This window comes from Hylobates moloch, unplaced genomic scaffold, assembly GCF_009828535.3.
Source record: "Hylobates moloch isolate HMO894 unplaced genomic scaffold, HMol_V3 SCAFFOLD_2, whole genome shotgun sequence".
NCBI classification, from domain to species: Eukaryota; Metazoa; Chordata; class Mammalia; order Primates; family Hylobatidae; genus Hylobates; species Hylobates moloch.
The window spans coordinates 55,550,399-55,566,501 of NW_026652277.1; the positions used below are offsets into that span (position 1 = coordinate 55,550,399).

At 40.0% G+C, this 16,103-nt stretch overlaps 1 protein-coding gene across 8 annotated transcripts in view; it reads right to left on the bottom strand.

Annotated features, from left to right (window-relative positions):
* Nucleotides 1-770: 770 nt before the first annotated feature.
* The window catches only part of SEPTIN11 (septin 11), a 96,790-nt gene continuing 81,457 nt past the window's right edge, over nt 771-16,103 (bottom strand). For 2 of the 8 annotated variants that reach the window (XM_032149493.3, XM_032149458.2), the window contains exons 8-11: nt 12,562-12,694; nt 10,426-10,613; nt 4,549-4,616; nt 771-1,624 (exon numbers count right to left, since the gene is read on the bottom strand). In XM_032149493.3, the coding sequence (XP_032005384.1) occupies nt 4,592-4,616; nt 10,426-10,613; nt 12,562-12,694 (346 nt within the window). In that variant the 3' untranslated portion in view covers nt 771-1,624; nt 4,549-4,591. The other 6 variants (XM_032149483.2, XM_032149464.2, XM_032149522.2 and 3 more) reach the window with 6 other exon arrangements.

Genomic DNA, 16,103 nt, shown 5'->3' on the forward strand with positions numbered 1-16,103 from the left:
TACTGATAATACTCTCTGTTCCCCAACTCTTCCCATTAAGATGGTTAATATTATACTTCCTCTACTCTGGGAGCTAAAACAGAAAAACAAAAAAGGAAATAGCAACAACAGACATACATTTCTTAAATACTGCCTAATTTGATTTTTAAATACTGCTCAAAAAATATTTACAATCTGATGCAGAATTTGTTTTTAAAATGATAGAATAAAGTTAAAATATCGAAATAGGGAGTTTAAGAATAAAGTCACTTATATGTAGTGATGACAGTGGTCTCACACAACAGGAACTACATGTTTAACTTGCAAAACTGATGTCATGCTCTGGCATCAGCTGGTAAGGAGCTGCTATTCCTTTCCCACTCCACTGGTCACATTACTAGCAGATTTGTGTCCTTACAGATTACAGTGTAGAATGAAGGGGATGGCTTTTGATGCTGACATTTTGATCATTTAATGGCTCACATGTATCTGACTTTACTTACATTTACTTAGTTTCTTTCTAAGTAAAGAAAGCAGCTTGCCAACTTGTTCATCCAATTGCTCTAAATAATCTCTTTCCAGGAATCAAGTGATTCAAGAGGCAGGAACTGTTGCTTCTTCATTTCACTGTCTAAAGGAACCATGTTACCATTCTTATTCAGAGGGGAACACTCCTGAGGATCTTGATTAAACACAACTCATGCCACCAACGGTATTTTTATGATCTACCTACTATGGAGCTGAAAAGTAAAGATGGAAATAAGCCTATCTATAAATAAGTAATGAAATTGAAAGATAACAAAATATATGTCCAGGCTTTATAATACATATGATTTGAAAATTGTCCCTTCACTATGAAAACTGCCCTCAAGAAGTGACTGCTAACGAATCTAGCCCTGAATCTGACTCATCACAAACAGGTCAGCATTAGAAATCACAGGCTCACTCAACTGGCAGAAGTATGTGTTTGGATATGGATGTTAATTTTAAGTGATCAAGCCTGAATGCTTTGATTCTCAGCAGGTTTTTTTTGCAGATATTGTAGAGAAATCCATCTAGGTAACTCTGAGAAGACAATGTGAATCAGAACCATTGTTAATGGTGCTGTTATCTGGGAGAAGAGATATGTACTTGTTTGGGGTTCATTTCCCATGGTCAAAGACATATGGGTCCTGGTAAAAAACTGTGGACACAAGGTACAGAGCTTCACAACAAATAAAAAGGCAGGTATGGGCCAGTAAGTTATTTTAAGGTATCTTTAAATTGAACCCCAGAGGCAGAAAAGTCATCTACCCAACACCGGCACATTTTAAACATGATTAGGATTTGTAGGTCAAAATCCCGTAACAAAAAAGGGAAGTTTTTGGTTGTTTCCAAAACGAGGAAAGCATATTAAACAGAATCTTGTGACTTAAACTTCACTCAAGTGAGCTTAAAACTGGCATAATTTTGATACCAAAAGTAAGCTGAATAACCAATACAAAAAACAGAACTAACTGGAATTTTTCTCCCCCAAAACATAATCCCAAATCCAAAACAACTTATATAAGGGATGCAAGTAACAGAAAAAGTCAAATAAAACAGTGGTTCCTGAATTTAAAGGAAGGATGCCCACTTCTCTCTCTCTCAAGAGGCAGATGGTCAGCTGAAAAATAAAAACATTGTATCAATAGAACACTCCAAAGAAAAAAAATTGCAGCCATCTCTGTTCATGCAATATCAAAAGTTTTTGTTTGTTTGTTTGTTTTTTAAAAACCCCAAACACCAAAACAACCCATAAAACTAACAAAAGGAAGGAAAATGTTGCTCAGATCTTATGACCTGACGGTTGAGGATCCTGATCAGGTTGTTCAGAATGTGGCTCATGGGACAGAAAGGACAGGAGTTACCATGAGATCAAGTTTGTGGGCCCTGGGTGTGCTGGCCCCCTCAGGTTAGGATACACGCTGTCTTCAGTCCAACAGTTCTTGGATCAGCAGCTTCAAGAACATGACAGTTCTAAGCAAGGGGATCCCAGCACAAGACCTTGGGTCTTGGCCCACGTTTTCTGTTTCACTCAATTTCCTTTTTCCTTTTTAATTAATATTATTGAATATGACTATTTTTTGGTAGTGGTAAGTCACTTCAGTATCCACTATGGGCAGACATTGACAAATACAAACAGCAGTGCAATATTTGACCCAGACTTTAAAAGAACAGGAGGCGATGGTGGAAATGAGGTAACTCTTCCCCAACACGTGTGAACAGACAGCTCCTGCTCTTCTAATGCTCTATGTCCATTAGGAGAGAGTAGGGCTTGTCAACAGGATGGTTACATAAAGAAGAAGCTACAGAAGAGAAAAAAGAAAGGTTCAGATTCAAATTTGATTCTTAATGGCTTAAGAAAAAAAGGACCTTCTCTACAACAAGCTGTGAAAGAACAGCAGTGTGTCAGTTAACGGGGTGACTTCCTCGAGCTCGACGGGAGGGTGAGCAGCAGCAGGGAAGAGGAGGCCAGTGAAGAAGACGATGCCTCAGCTGGGCACCAAGGCACATGAATTGGCAGGGTGGACAGGGACAGGCATGGGGGGAAAAGGGTGATAACATGATATGTGAAGTACAGGACACCACATGGCACACATATCTTTGAGAAACTGGTGTAACCCAGACGGCAGCCATTTGAAGTCTACCACACGAGGTAGGAAAGCATGAGACTCTTATCCCTATTTCTCTTAACCAGTAAGCACGTGTACATATGCAAACCAAGCAGTGACTAAAAAGAACTCACAAAAAGGGCACACAAATAATGTTTGGGTAAAAATATATTTTCCCCCGCTTTATGTCTTGGCACTAGTGATATATGCATAGATTACCTGTCCACCACTCTCCTACCTTAACAGATGCCAAATTACCAAGCATGTTGCTAAGTGATTACCTTCATATTTGAAAAAATGATATGCTTCACACAAATACAATTACTTTAGTTTAAAAAAGACAAATGTCTAACATGCAGCTTACATATATGACAATTCTGCATTAACAATGAAAGTAGATTACACGACAGTTTTAGAAAACACATTGGTTATTTTCAAACAGCAAAATGACAAGGATCTACAACTACAGTTTAAGGCATATCAGCATATTTTAAAATTAAGAAATAGACAAAGTTCTAATGCTGTTCACAGCTTTTCAATTTATTTAAAAAATTCCCTTCATACCTACATACAAACTAGACTTTGTAGGTCTTAATTCCCACTAAAGAATGTGTCCTGTCAGTGGAACCAGGACTTTTCGAAGCTGAGACCTGACAATTCCAGACACTTGCAAATGGCAAAGCAAAGGGGTGGGAATGGACAGTTTTTGTAGGACCACACAGAGACAGCAGGACGTGGGTCGGTAACAGCTGAAAAACCTCACCCAACAGTTTGTATGTGAAACAGTCATGGAAATGTCAAGAAAGCAAGGAAACCAAGTCTGTTCATTTGAGGTGCACAAGATGTGGATTGTGTGTGTTACTGCTGGTGAGTCACAAAGCAGAGAAGGAAGAGAAGTAATCTGTGTCCACTGTTAAATTAAATAATTCCCATTGTGGAAATGCCCTTTTTGGAGAAAACCTTAACCAATTAATAAAGAGCCTAAGTTGGGAAAACACAGTCTGAACTGCCAATAAATTCTCATCAATGCTTTTCCATCACATTCTACAGTACATGTGTTATGGAGATCTAAAGTTCAGAAGAAGCAAAAAGATGGTCATTATGTTTGAACAAAAGATATGGGGGAAGGCCAGCTAGAGTTATGTAGGCCCTTCAACCCCCATAAAAGAGGTGGCCACTGTCAGCAGTTAGCACCAGGGAGAGACCATTAAACTAAGATTAAAAAATTAAGTGGTCATAAAGGCATCCTAGCATAAAAATTTTTCTCTTGGTCTTCTCTAGTAGAAGATGGTAATTTCTCATTCTGGCTTTATTTGCCTTGCCAGAATCAAGGGCCCTCTGAGCTATCCAATGATGCCCATGAGGCTATGTAGAGCACAGGCAGGGATTAATAATTTCTTTTTTTTTTTTTTTAGAGAGTCTCACTCCATCACCCAGGTTGGAATGCAGTGGCGCAATCTTGGCTCACTGCAACCTCCATCTCCCAAGTTCAAGCAATTCTCCTGCCTTAGCCTCCCAAGTAGCTGGGACTACAGGCATGCGCCACCACGCCTGGCTAATTTTTGTATTTTTTGTGGAGACGGGGTTTCACTGTGTTTGCCAAGCTGGTCTTGAACTCCAGGCCTCAAGTGATCTGCCCACCTCGGCCTCTCAAAGTGCTGGGATTATAGGTATGAGCCACCACACCTGGCCCGCATTAGTAATTTCGGATTTCCAAATTCAGGTCAAGAAGTGGAATTTATTATGTGGTTCTTGTGAAAAAAATATAAATGTGGCCTTTTAAATATATTTAGTTTTTTTTTTTTAAACAAAGGCTACTCAAACCATTACCTTCCTGCCCCCCTTGAAAAGAAAAAAAAAATCCATCCATCCCATTTGCTTTCTCTAATTTTGAAAAGTCAGAAAGATCTTAAAGGTTTCTTACTACCGTACTTACATGCAAAGGCGAAAGCACATCCAATTAGATTTGAGGGTATCATTTATTCCGTGCAGAGCCAAGGACTACTGTGAAAAAAGGCATAGATACAGAAAGAAAAAAGAAGAGCAGCAATAACAAACTAAACAGGGCTGGGGAGCAGTGGCAGAAAAAAGTTCAGATGCAATACATTAAAAAAAAAAAAAGCTTCTATTTGTTTCTTTTGACTTTTTATTCCCTGACTCGCCATGATTTATTTTGCTGGGAAAAATTTAACGCAAAAAAGTCAATCCAATCAATAATCTTGGAATCGAAAAGTCAGCTGGGTGCCTTTCATTGTTATGCTCATTAAAAAAAAATTTTAGTGATGCAAGAGACAATTTAAAAGTGTACTTTCTGTACAAGCCACAAAAATGCTCACACAAGCAGTGGTTGGAACAAGCATACAACACAAATATTCAAGCTTTTGTCTGATGCACAGCCTATGAGCAAATTCAGCCCATGGTTTGAATCAACATGCCAGCTACTATTTGGCTGCTCCACAGTTAGCTCCAGACTAGAATTATTTAAAAACACAAAAGCAAAAACAAGAATGTTGGTCCGGTAGCTCCTAAACCTGTGAAGACTATGACTGCTGCTGTGTCTAGTGTGTAGTTTCTATTCCAGCTTTGTTTAGGCTTCCACGAAACTAATTTCCTTACTTTGCTTAATTAAGCAAAACCAGTTCATGGAAGACCATTCCTTCTTTCCTCTAAGTATGGTTGAGGACAAAGAGAAGGAGAAAAAATCTTTGCTGAAATCAAAATAGAGACTTGTTCATTCAAAAAAGAAAGTGTGTGTCAGGGGAGATGCAGCATATTCTATCCTATTTACTTAATCTCTAACCAGTGAGGAAAATGCAGAGGGGCAGTGGGTTCATGAGAAATGTTATCCTTTCTATACGTAGAGAGAAAGCTGGGAGGATCTTGTTAGTACAGGGGAAAAAAACAATCACACAGATGAAAGGATAAGCATCAGAAAGGAGCAGTATAGAAAAGATTAAATATGCACTTTTCCATACAAATTAGGCATTTAGTACAGGTTCTGGCACACGGGCCAGTTCTAATCCCTGATGAGGCAAGGGCCTTAGACAAAGAGCAGGTGGAGCTAGCCAAGGTGAGAATTCCAGACAATGATTTGAGACTTCAGCTGTTCTCTTTCTTCTTTCTTTTATTGCCAAATACTGAAAGGAGACTAAGCAAGGAAGCTGGATATGAAATGTCTACCTTCTGGACTTATGGGTCATGTTGTGGTCCTTCCTATTTCCACCTTAAAACTGACAAGGCCTCCCTCAAATTTGTGCTACCAATGATACAGAGTTTATAGCAAATTTTCTAAGGGAAGTATCTGTGGAAATTTTCTCATGATTCGTGAAAAATTTTATTAGAAGTATCCTGGAATCAGTCATCAGGTCCTCCCTCTAAGCCCACTGGGAACAAACTGAGGTGTGTTTATGAAAGATTCCTTACTGTTAGTGGTAAGCAGGCTGTAGTAAGCCCACCATCCTTAGTAGAAGATTCTTCTACTAAGCAATGTTATATGATCCAACCTTTAAGACCTCTATCTGTGAGAGGATCAAGGATGCACCAGTAAATGTGAACATAATCATAGTTTTCTCATACCAGTCTACTCCAACTTGGCCAGGATTGAAGGCAGGCATTCAGATGCAGTTTCAAACCATGAGAAGAGACAGTCTGAGCAGACCCACAAGCTCAGGCCAAATAATGTTATTGATTAAAATGAAAACGTCATGCAAGTGTAAAAATAAAATATAATGCTTGCTCACCAGTCTGTCTACGTACAAATCTACCTTGGCTTGGGACAAGTGTGGAGAAAAGACAGTGAGTTCAGGGATTGTGCACTCATGGAGATGAATCATCAAGAAAATGCAAACTCTTGTCATGGCTATTCAGGTTTTTAGTTCAGCTGCTGAGGTGGTGAGAAGTTTTCATGTCAGACGTACAGGTAGCATTTTACCCCACTTTCCTCTGTCCAAATCGACATACAAGTAACAGGCCTGCTTCGTGCTGCCATTCAGAACAGGCATAAAAAGCAAATCATTTACTTTCCGGAAACAGAGTCCAGCTGCACAGAGCATTTGCGGTTATTCCCTTGTTCTATCATTTTCTACCACCCAACAACATTCAGCAAAACGAGTTAATAATAGTTACTGGTGTTTGAGAAAGGGTAAAAAAATAAAATAAAATAAAACTAAAGAACACACATGGCAGAGATACGATATTACTGCAAAAGCAGGTGAATGCGGGAACATCCTTGGCTTGCCAGGCTTTATGTGAAGCTTGCACTGCAAGTTAAAAAACAAAACAAAAAAGTTAGAAATAATAATAAATTAAAAAGAAAGGAAAATTAGGAGCGACAGCACCAGCATTCAGTGACGGTGAATGCTCATGCAATGATTATGGAATTGACAGAAATTAAAACCAAAAATTTGAGAAGGCTACTCTACATGACAAGCAAAAGCAAAATTTAATACTGAATTAAAGACATACGGTTAGTTTCCATTTGTATGTAATTTAGAATTCACAAGTGACTTCTTGAAACCACTGCATGTCTAGTGGGAGGATTTACTGTTTGGCTTTTGTTTTCTCAAATAACACAAAACCATTATCTATTAGGTTTGGGTGTCCCATTAGTACTGAATAGGAGCTTCATTTTCCACTTCTGAGCTGCTGAAGGAGTCAGAGAATAAATATACAATAAATGCCTTTGTACAATTGACTTGAAGAAAAGGTCTAAAGCAGTTTAGGGATTGAAATTACATAGTGAATGGAGGACATGCTATTAATCTAGTTGGGTAGGGGGAAAAAAGGACAATCACTGAAATGGTTACAGCTACAGCAATGCCAGGAGCTTTCTCCCTCTTTTAGGTACAAAGCAATGCCAAACCCACGGTCCACGTGTCTAATTTTAGGCAAGTGCAAGACATGCAACCTTATTCCTTAGCAAGAATCAAAACAATTTTTTTTTAAAAGATGAGTGGATGGTTGGGTAAACTGTAGTAATTAGATGCCAAGCACGGTTTTAAAATGATGAATTTTAAACCTGTCTTTTGGGATAGATGCATCTTAACCAGCAAATGCCTGCTGGCAATTGTGCAGACAGTTTTCAGAAAAGACGAACACTGTCCACTGACCAACTTACCCCTGGGCAGTCCCACCACTGTGGTACAGCCGCAAACAAGGAAGGTGACTTGGTGGCCAGAGATGGCAGAAGGTGGGGTCCAGCTAATGGCAGTGCCAGGGTTAGTTCTACTTTGCCTGTCATCTTAGGAAATGTTATACACTCTCATGCCACTACAGGTCAAGGAGAAGTATAAAGCCTTACCTACATTAAAAAAGGAGCGTGTCATTAGAATAGAAAAAAGAGAATTTAAAACTATTAGAAAAACTAAGTTAGGCTTGGAGGTGGAAGCATAGCAGGTAAATAAGTAAGCATCGGCCTTTTCATTTTCTACCTACAACAAAGTCAGTTCCTGAATGGCAACTCCCACATCTGCTCCAGCTATGCTAGGAGGCACCTTCCCAGCTCTTTTCAAAGTGCTGCTCTGTCTAGCCTGGCCACTGTCTTTCTGCGGTCCCTCTAACCAAAACACTCCACTGCCACTGGCAGTAAGAGGTGTGATTTTTTTTTTTTTTTTTTTCACTTTGACACTTCAGGCCTCCACTGGCAGTTGCTTTCACTGTACAAATGTAAAGTGTGGAAAAGGGTAAGGACCTAGAAAAAGTTATACAAAAAATACGTGCCATTGTCAGGTGCAAAACCTGGTAACTACTCTGAACCAAATTAAGTATAATATCCTTCAAAATAAATGAGAATATATAAATAAGCTAAAATAGAATCCACACAGGCTTCATAGAAACTTTGAAAGCATTACATATTGGTAAGGCCCCAGGACAGGAAGAAAATAACCTAACATGTTCAAAAGGGCAAGGAAAAACCTCCCTACGCTGGGAAGTTTGTTACTAAATAAACTTTTCTAAAATGGAGGCACAATAATGATCAGCTCTTGGAATTTTTATTGCTTAAAGGCACGTCTAGTATACACGAAATACTCTTTTAACATTGCTGGTCTTTTAGAAACATTCTTAGTTTTAAAACTTGAACCTTTATGCACTGAGTGTTTCAGGGTGAAAAGAAAAACTTGACTTTGCGTTTCCTAAGCTATAAGTCAGCAGCTTTTTGTCTCATTCATACCTATAGATGTTTACAGACACACACACACACACACACACACACACACAACCCTATATCCTTGGTTAGTTTAGTTTGGATTAACAAAGGTGCAATGCCAAATGGCTTTCATCTGTCTTCACTGGAAGAGTCACTGTAATCTCTGAGTCTCTGCATGGGGAACATCACCATTAGTGTTAGATGCTCTCCCGACACGCATAGCTACAAAGGGTTTTCTTAAACTAGATTATAATCTATGTGGTTGTTACTTTCAGAATTAATCCAGCATAACTAAATTTTGGGCCTTGAACTCCTTTGGTCACTTGGATCTGTGCCAACTCCAAATAAAATCACAACCATTTCTATTATTGTTCAGAACATTTGCCTCTTCCCTTACTCTGCTGATACATTTTCTGCTGTCTCAGAGCTCAGAATGTCAAAGTTTGTAAAGCATGATTTAAAACTCTCTCAGTATGTCATTGTAGCAGTCCATTTTTATTTTTACTGCAGGCAACATGAGATTCCTTAGGGCTGAGCCTACTGCACGTTCACCAAGACTAAGTGGACAATAGCACTGTGCTCACTTTTCCCTATAACACATCTCAATTATTGTGCAGAGACTTGATCCTATGTACTCTATGTTTAAAGAATGTAATTCTTTATGTGCTTGAGCATCAATGTTTTTGTTTACTTATGGTCAGCTTTTTCCCTAGAACCGTGGCATGTAAGGCGAAAGAGCAAGACTTCCTGAAACAAGTTCTGAGTTGCTTTATATTAAATAGCTGCTCTAAAAGCACCGTACATTAAACAAAGGAGGGCGGCATCTGCATATTTGCCATTGAGACACCACAAAGGTTTTCCTTAGTGGTATTCTTACCATCGTGCTTCCTGTCAAAACCGATAGCTATTGACATAAAACTAGGCTTTATGATGATTCAAAGGAGAGCTTCAAATCACAGGAGAATGTCAAGGCAGGCCTAAATCTCCCACTGGTTTCAGGCAGCTGCTACTGGAGTATCATAGGAAGTGACCAACTCAAGAGCAGAATCTGACCCTTTGGCACATGACATTAAGACCCTATTTAAAAAAACCTTTTATGAGTGGGTTTAGGTTTGGCTTGAGGTTGGCAGAGGTGTCAACTGCATAGGCATTTGGATCCCATTTCACAATAAAACAATTCATCATATTGAATTTAGAGGAAACTAGTGGCCACTAGCAGCTCTTCCAAATGTTTCATTTTGGGAACGAGACTTTCAGTGACTGGCTTACGAAGTCTTACAACACAGAATAGGAAAATAATTTTAACAATTGTGATTTTAGGATGCTCTCTATCAAGAGTCATGAGAATTATCTTCAGAGGGTGCTGAAGAGACATCAGCCTGTCTTCTTTGAGACTCCTAGTGTTGGTGTGGAAGATGCTACTGGAGACAACAGGTTCCTCCAGGCCTGATTGCTTGGTCAATGTGGTCAAGTTTTATACATTAATCTTTATGTACCTTTTAAAAAAATTTTAAAACCTTCATCATCTTCCCTGCACTGTAGAGAAAATACTTGCTTTTATCTTTCTGGTAAAGGACCAGTTTCCAGTCTGTAAATGGGAAAAGTAGAGACATGCAAGAGGAATAAATTGTTAGAGGTCCCCAATACAGGGGGGTGACACCTGCTTACTTTTTCTTATCCTTGTCTTTCTTGGTTTGCTGGGCCCCAGATTGCTGGGCCTGGGACTGTAGTAACTGAGCCGCTGCTTTCTTCTTCTGGAAGTTGTTCACCTCCTCCTCAAGCTCCTTCTTCTTGTCTTCTACTTTCTTCTTTTCTTCTTGGTGTGTCCGCTTTAGAAGGTCAAACTTCTCGTGAAGCTGGAGAGAAAAAGAAGACAGGCTTGGTGAACGGAATGAAAATTCTTTTGATGTAAAGTTGTTTGGATCTGTTCAAAAAACAAAACATGGCCAGGCGTGGTGGCTCACGCCTGTAATCCAAGCACTTTGGGAGGCCGAGGCGGGTGGATCACGAGGTCAGGAGTTCAAGACCAGCCTGGCCAAGATGGTGAAACCCCATCTCTACTAAAAATACAAAAATTAGCCAGGCGTGGTGGCGGGCGCCTGTAATCCATGCTACTCGGGAGGCTGAGGCAGAGAATTGCTTGAACCTGGGAGGCGGAGGTTGCAGTGAGCTGAGATCGCACGACTGCACTCCAGCCTGGGTGACAGAGTGAGACTCCGTTTCAAAAAAAAAAAAAGAAAAACAAACAAACATGTGTCGTGTGGCTGCACTGGCTTTAATACAGGTGTAAAGTACCGTTTTGCTGACTTCCTGGAGGAGCTGAGCTGGGATGCTGAAGAGCATCCCTCAGAGTCCCAGACTCCTGTGACACTTCAACTCCTTGGGACTAAAAATTCCTTCGCTCTGTTGCTCAGGCTGGAGAGCAGTGACGCAATCTCAGCTCACTGCAACCTCTGTCTCCCAGGTTCAAGCAATTCTCCTGCTTCAGCCTCTCGAGTAGCTGGGATTATGGGCATGTGCCACCATGCCCAACTAATTTTTGTGTCTTTAGTAGAGACGGGGTTTCACCATATTGGCCAGGCTGGACTCAAACTCCTGACCTCGTGATCCTCCCGCCTTGGCATCCCAAGGTGCTGGGATTACAGGCGTGAACCACCGCACCTGGCCAAAATTAATTATGATCCCAACAAAAAACTCACCCTAGTGGTAAAAGTGGTTCTTCACCTCTGGTCCTTTTTCAAAATGTATAAAAAACATTTACTTAGAAATATATACAATGACTACATATATATGTGTGTGTGTGTATATATATATATGTATTATGTATTAGCTACTTAAATAATGTGTTGGGAAATTTCTGGCCCTTGAGGGAAGGAAGGGGAAGAAGAAAAGCAAAGGAAGAAGAAAGGAAATGAAAAAGAAAAGGAAAGGAAGGAATTCTAGATAATTTTAGATTTTTTACCCAGCATCCCCTTGGTTCTCGAAGCCAACAGCAAATAAGGCTCAACTTTCTCTGCAGCAAAACCATCTCGAGTGCTTAGCTATTTAAATAGCCTCTAAGTTTCAGTAGTTTTTAGACAAAATAAATTAAAACAAGAAAATGAGGAAATTTATTTAAATGATTTCACTTAGAAACATATAGAGATATTGGTCAAACACTTCAGATACTCATTATCGACCAGCAGAAATAGACATTATGCACACAAGCGCACATACACACACACACACACTCAAATACGATGGGATGAGTGTTACAGTATAAATCTATGTTAACTTCTAGGAAGCAGTTAATCTGGCCAGGGGAGGGGACTAAGGTAAGGCTGGAGCAGGGAGTGCAAGCCCCATGAGGGCAGAAGCACGCGTGCAGACGTGGAGTACAGGCTTTGTGTCAGATCGTTGTCCCCCAGACACTGCCAAAGTCTAGCTGAGTTGGCTGATAGACTAAGATGATAATAATAGTCCCAGAATCCCAAATCTCATGTTTTAAGATTTGTAAATTGAAGAAACACAGAGCTACACAGGCCATGTGATCAGATCTGGAGACCTAAGATCTAGTTTTAGTCTCGATTTTGCTGCTAACTAGGTATGTGACTGCAAAAATAGTTTTAACTTTTATAACCTGTTCATCATCTCTAAGACGGGGATGAGAATATCTGACCCATTTTCCTGGCCAGGTTGGTAGGTCACTTGTGACAAAATGCGTGTAGAAAGTACTTGGACCATCATGAATTCCTCTAAAGTGTGAAGTATTTAGAAAATCTCTCTCTTACAAATCTTTCCCTTGAAGCAGGACAGATGGCTTACCTCTTTCTCTGCCTCTTTAAGTTCAGCTTCTTTCTCCTTCACTCTCATAACAAACATTTGTCTCATTTCTTCTTCTTTCTTCTGCAGTTCTCCCAGGAATTCATTCCTTTTTGCTTCATATGTCTCCTGAAGACTATTCAAAATCCACAAATGAAGGACAGCATCATGAAATTGTATATTAAGAAATTCCAGTTCACATAATTTCTACCCATCTACTTCCAAAACATAGACAAAGCTGCTGCTTGCCATATCAAAGCATAAGTAGAATGACACTGTTTTGCTTTTAGTTATGCTGTGGTTGGAAAGACAAGTGCATCAAGAACTAGAAATCAGTCAGTAAGCATGACACAGCACTAAAGGTGTGTCTCTGACTAGCCAAGTTTTATCTTACATATATTCACACAGGGAAAACCTGGGCTGAGGAGGTGGAGGTGATATAGAATTTGAGAAGATGGAGAAGGCCTGATATGGGGGGAGAAATGAAGAGGCACTGGAGTCCCACAGATCTGGGTTTGAATTTGGGCCATACCAACTAACCGGCTGTTCTTAGAGAAGCACAGCCTCCCTCGGCCTCCAAGGTCTAAGACGTGGATACAGTGACACTTACCTTCTAGGGATATGACCCTGAGAATGAAATGAGGGGAAGGGAATAAAACATCGAACATATAGTCAGTGCCCAGTAGATGGTACCCTCCCCTCTCATCTCCCTCCAGCCCCCAATGTGGAAAATAGACCCAGCAAGTAAACTAAGGAGACAACATTACCTTTAAAGGTACTGTAAAAAATTTGCTACTTTTCAAGTTATATTACCGTTGTAAATAGAGCAGGGAGGAGTTTAATTTTTATTTTCAATTCTATCCTCCTCCTGACTGTCTCAGAAGTTAGAGCCCAATATTCTACATTGAATGCTACAGCTCAGCTTTATCTCTAAGTCAAAACAAATATATTTACAGAGACATCACTTTGGTAACACAGCTTAAGAAAATACACTCCCACTGCAACCCCCACATACATACAGAAACATTTGCTGATATTTTATAAGGTGCTATTTCTCTCTGTCTTGTAGTTTCCCTACAACAATTGTTGTATATTAACCGTCTGCAGTATATCTGCCTCTCCCATGGACCAAATTCATCCAAAGTGTAGACTACAAACTGGATAGACACTCTGGATGACCCCTGGCACCACGCAGACCACCACATATCATTTACATCTGTCCATTTACACGAAGAAAAAGGAAATTCAGGTGATAGGAGCATACGTGCATGTAGATACACACATCTATGATGAACCACACAACTCGTTATGTATTAGGCCAAGCATGGTGGCTCACACCTGTAATCCCAGCACTTTGGGAGGCTGAGGCAGGAGGATCACCTGAGGTCAAGAGTTCGAGACCAGCCTGGCCAATATGGTGAAACTCCATCTCTACTGAAAATACAAAAATTAACTGGGTGTGGTGATGAGCACCTATAATCCAAGCTACTTGGGAGGCTGGGGCAGGAGGATCACTTGAACCCAGGAATTGGAGGTTGCAGTGAGCTGAGACCATGCCAATGCACTCCAGCCTGGGCAACAGAGCAAGACTCCGTCTCAAAAAAAGAAAACGTATTAATTAGGCTGGTTTATACTTCAATAATTAACACGGTTATTAGTTTATTAAAAGTAAGTTCTCTTGCCCTTGCCACTATCAATAGTACCTGTTTATGAACAATCAAGTATTTTGAGTTTCCAGAGGTACATTTCGCTTTCACATTATCTTACAAGATAAAAACATGTTTGGCCAATGCTAGTGTTGGCTAATATTAATAGCAATAGTTGGACTTCAAGTTTAAGATCTATAGTGATAGAGATATAGAGAAGTGTACTGATAACAGAACTATAAAATAATCCATGAAATTTTGCATATTAGCTTATAATAAACTCTTCATCACTATTATTTAGGTCAGAATTGCCACAGGTAGAGGATGACTCGTCCCTCCTATGAAATTTTACAGAAAACTGTTTTTATTGATTTTAGAATAATGAATATATCTCCCTCTTCTTTCTAACAAACAATGGAAACTTTGATAGAAACACTACCCAAAGTGTATTCCAGAGACCACCAATTTCAAGAAACGATCTCCAAAAGAGGGGCTCCAACGTCAAAAGATGGAAGAGAGAATGGTGCCCCTGCTATCCTTTTAGCAGATTTACAGTGCATGGTGGATCTCAACCTTGGCCACACAGCAGGGGCACTGGGCACATTTTGTTGCATACACTTCCCTAAATACAGAGTCCTAAGTTCAGTCCTGGAGAGGCTGATTCAGGATGTCTGGTAAGGCAAAATGGTCTAGTTTTAAATGCTTCCCAGGTAATTTGATGCAACTAGTTTGCTAGTTTTAAATGCTTCCCATGTGATTTGATGTAACTAGTTTGCTAACTACTGCTTGTCTTAAATGCTCTGAGAAGCCCTTCAGTAAAAGAATCTGTTTATTGTCTTAAAATCCTCCAAATTTGTCTGATCATGGAAAATTTAAGCAGTTCACTGATAGAATGTGCTCTGGGTAATGCTACCCTAAATGCTGGGAACTCACTAAATGACTCTTCTTTATCCAATCCCAACCACAAGCCATCTTATGAAACTATGAATCACAACTCAATTGTGGGTCTTAACCAGTACGTTAAAAAGTTTAAGAGTAGGCATTACTACACAAAATGTGTATGCTGGATCGTGATGGAAAATGCTTTTTATAGTGAAGCTTGCAGTCCAAAATTGGAAAGCCTAGTCCCAGAGACAGCCTAAGCAGCAATTTTGCCATTGGCAAGATTAGCTTCAGACATGAGTCTGGAAGCAGTTTTGACACCCTGGGCCAGAGCAGGCAAATGGGCTCAACAAATGCTACTTCTTATATCATTGTGTCTTAGGATGTGAGCCAGCTTTTGAACTCTGACATTGGAAACAATGATCAGGAACATAAGACAGAAGCCATAAAACCTTACCCCAAGGAATCAGAACTGTAATTAGTTACTTACAAATAACTTAGAACCATAGCATCCACAGAATCAGATTCCCAGACCCTCTGCCAGTTGAGTTGTCCACTAGAGATACCACAAGCCCTCACTAATATTTCCAGTCATTGAAGACCAGTTCAGAAGGAACTGGCTCATATTCAGTAAAGATATCCAAAGTGATTTTACATCTTTTTTTTTTTTGAGACAGGCTCCTACTGTCTCACCCAGGCTGGAGTGCAGGAGCAGGATCATAGCTCACTATATGCTCGAAATCCTGGGCTCAAGCGATCTTCCCACTTCAGCTTTTTGAGTAGTTGGGACCGAACACAAGCATGTGCCACCATGCCCAGCTAATTTTTTTTTTTAATTTTTTGTTGAGATGAAGTCTCCCTGTGTTGCCCAGGCTGGTCTTAAATTCCTGAGCTCAAGTGATCCTCCTACCTCAGCCTCCCGGAGTGCTGGGATTTCAGGTGTGAGCCACTGCACCCATCCCTTTAGTGGTATCTTTTGCAACTTTTAGTTCTTCAAACTTAATTTTTAATTACAGT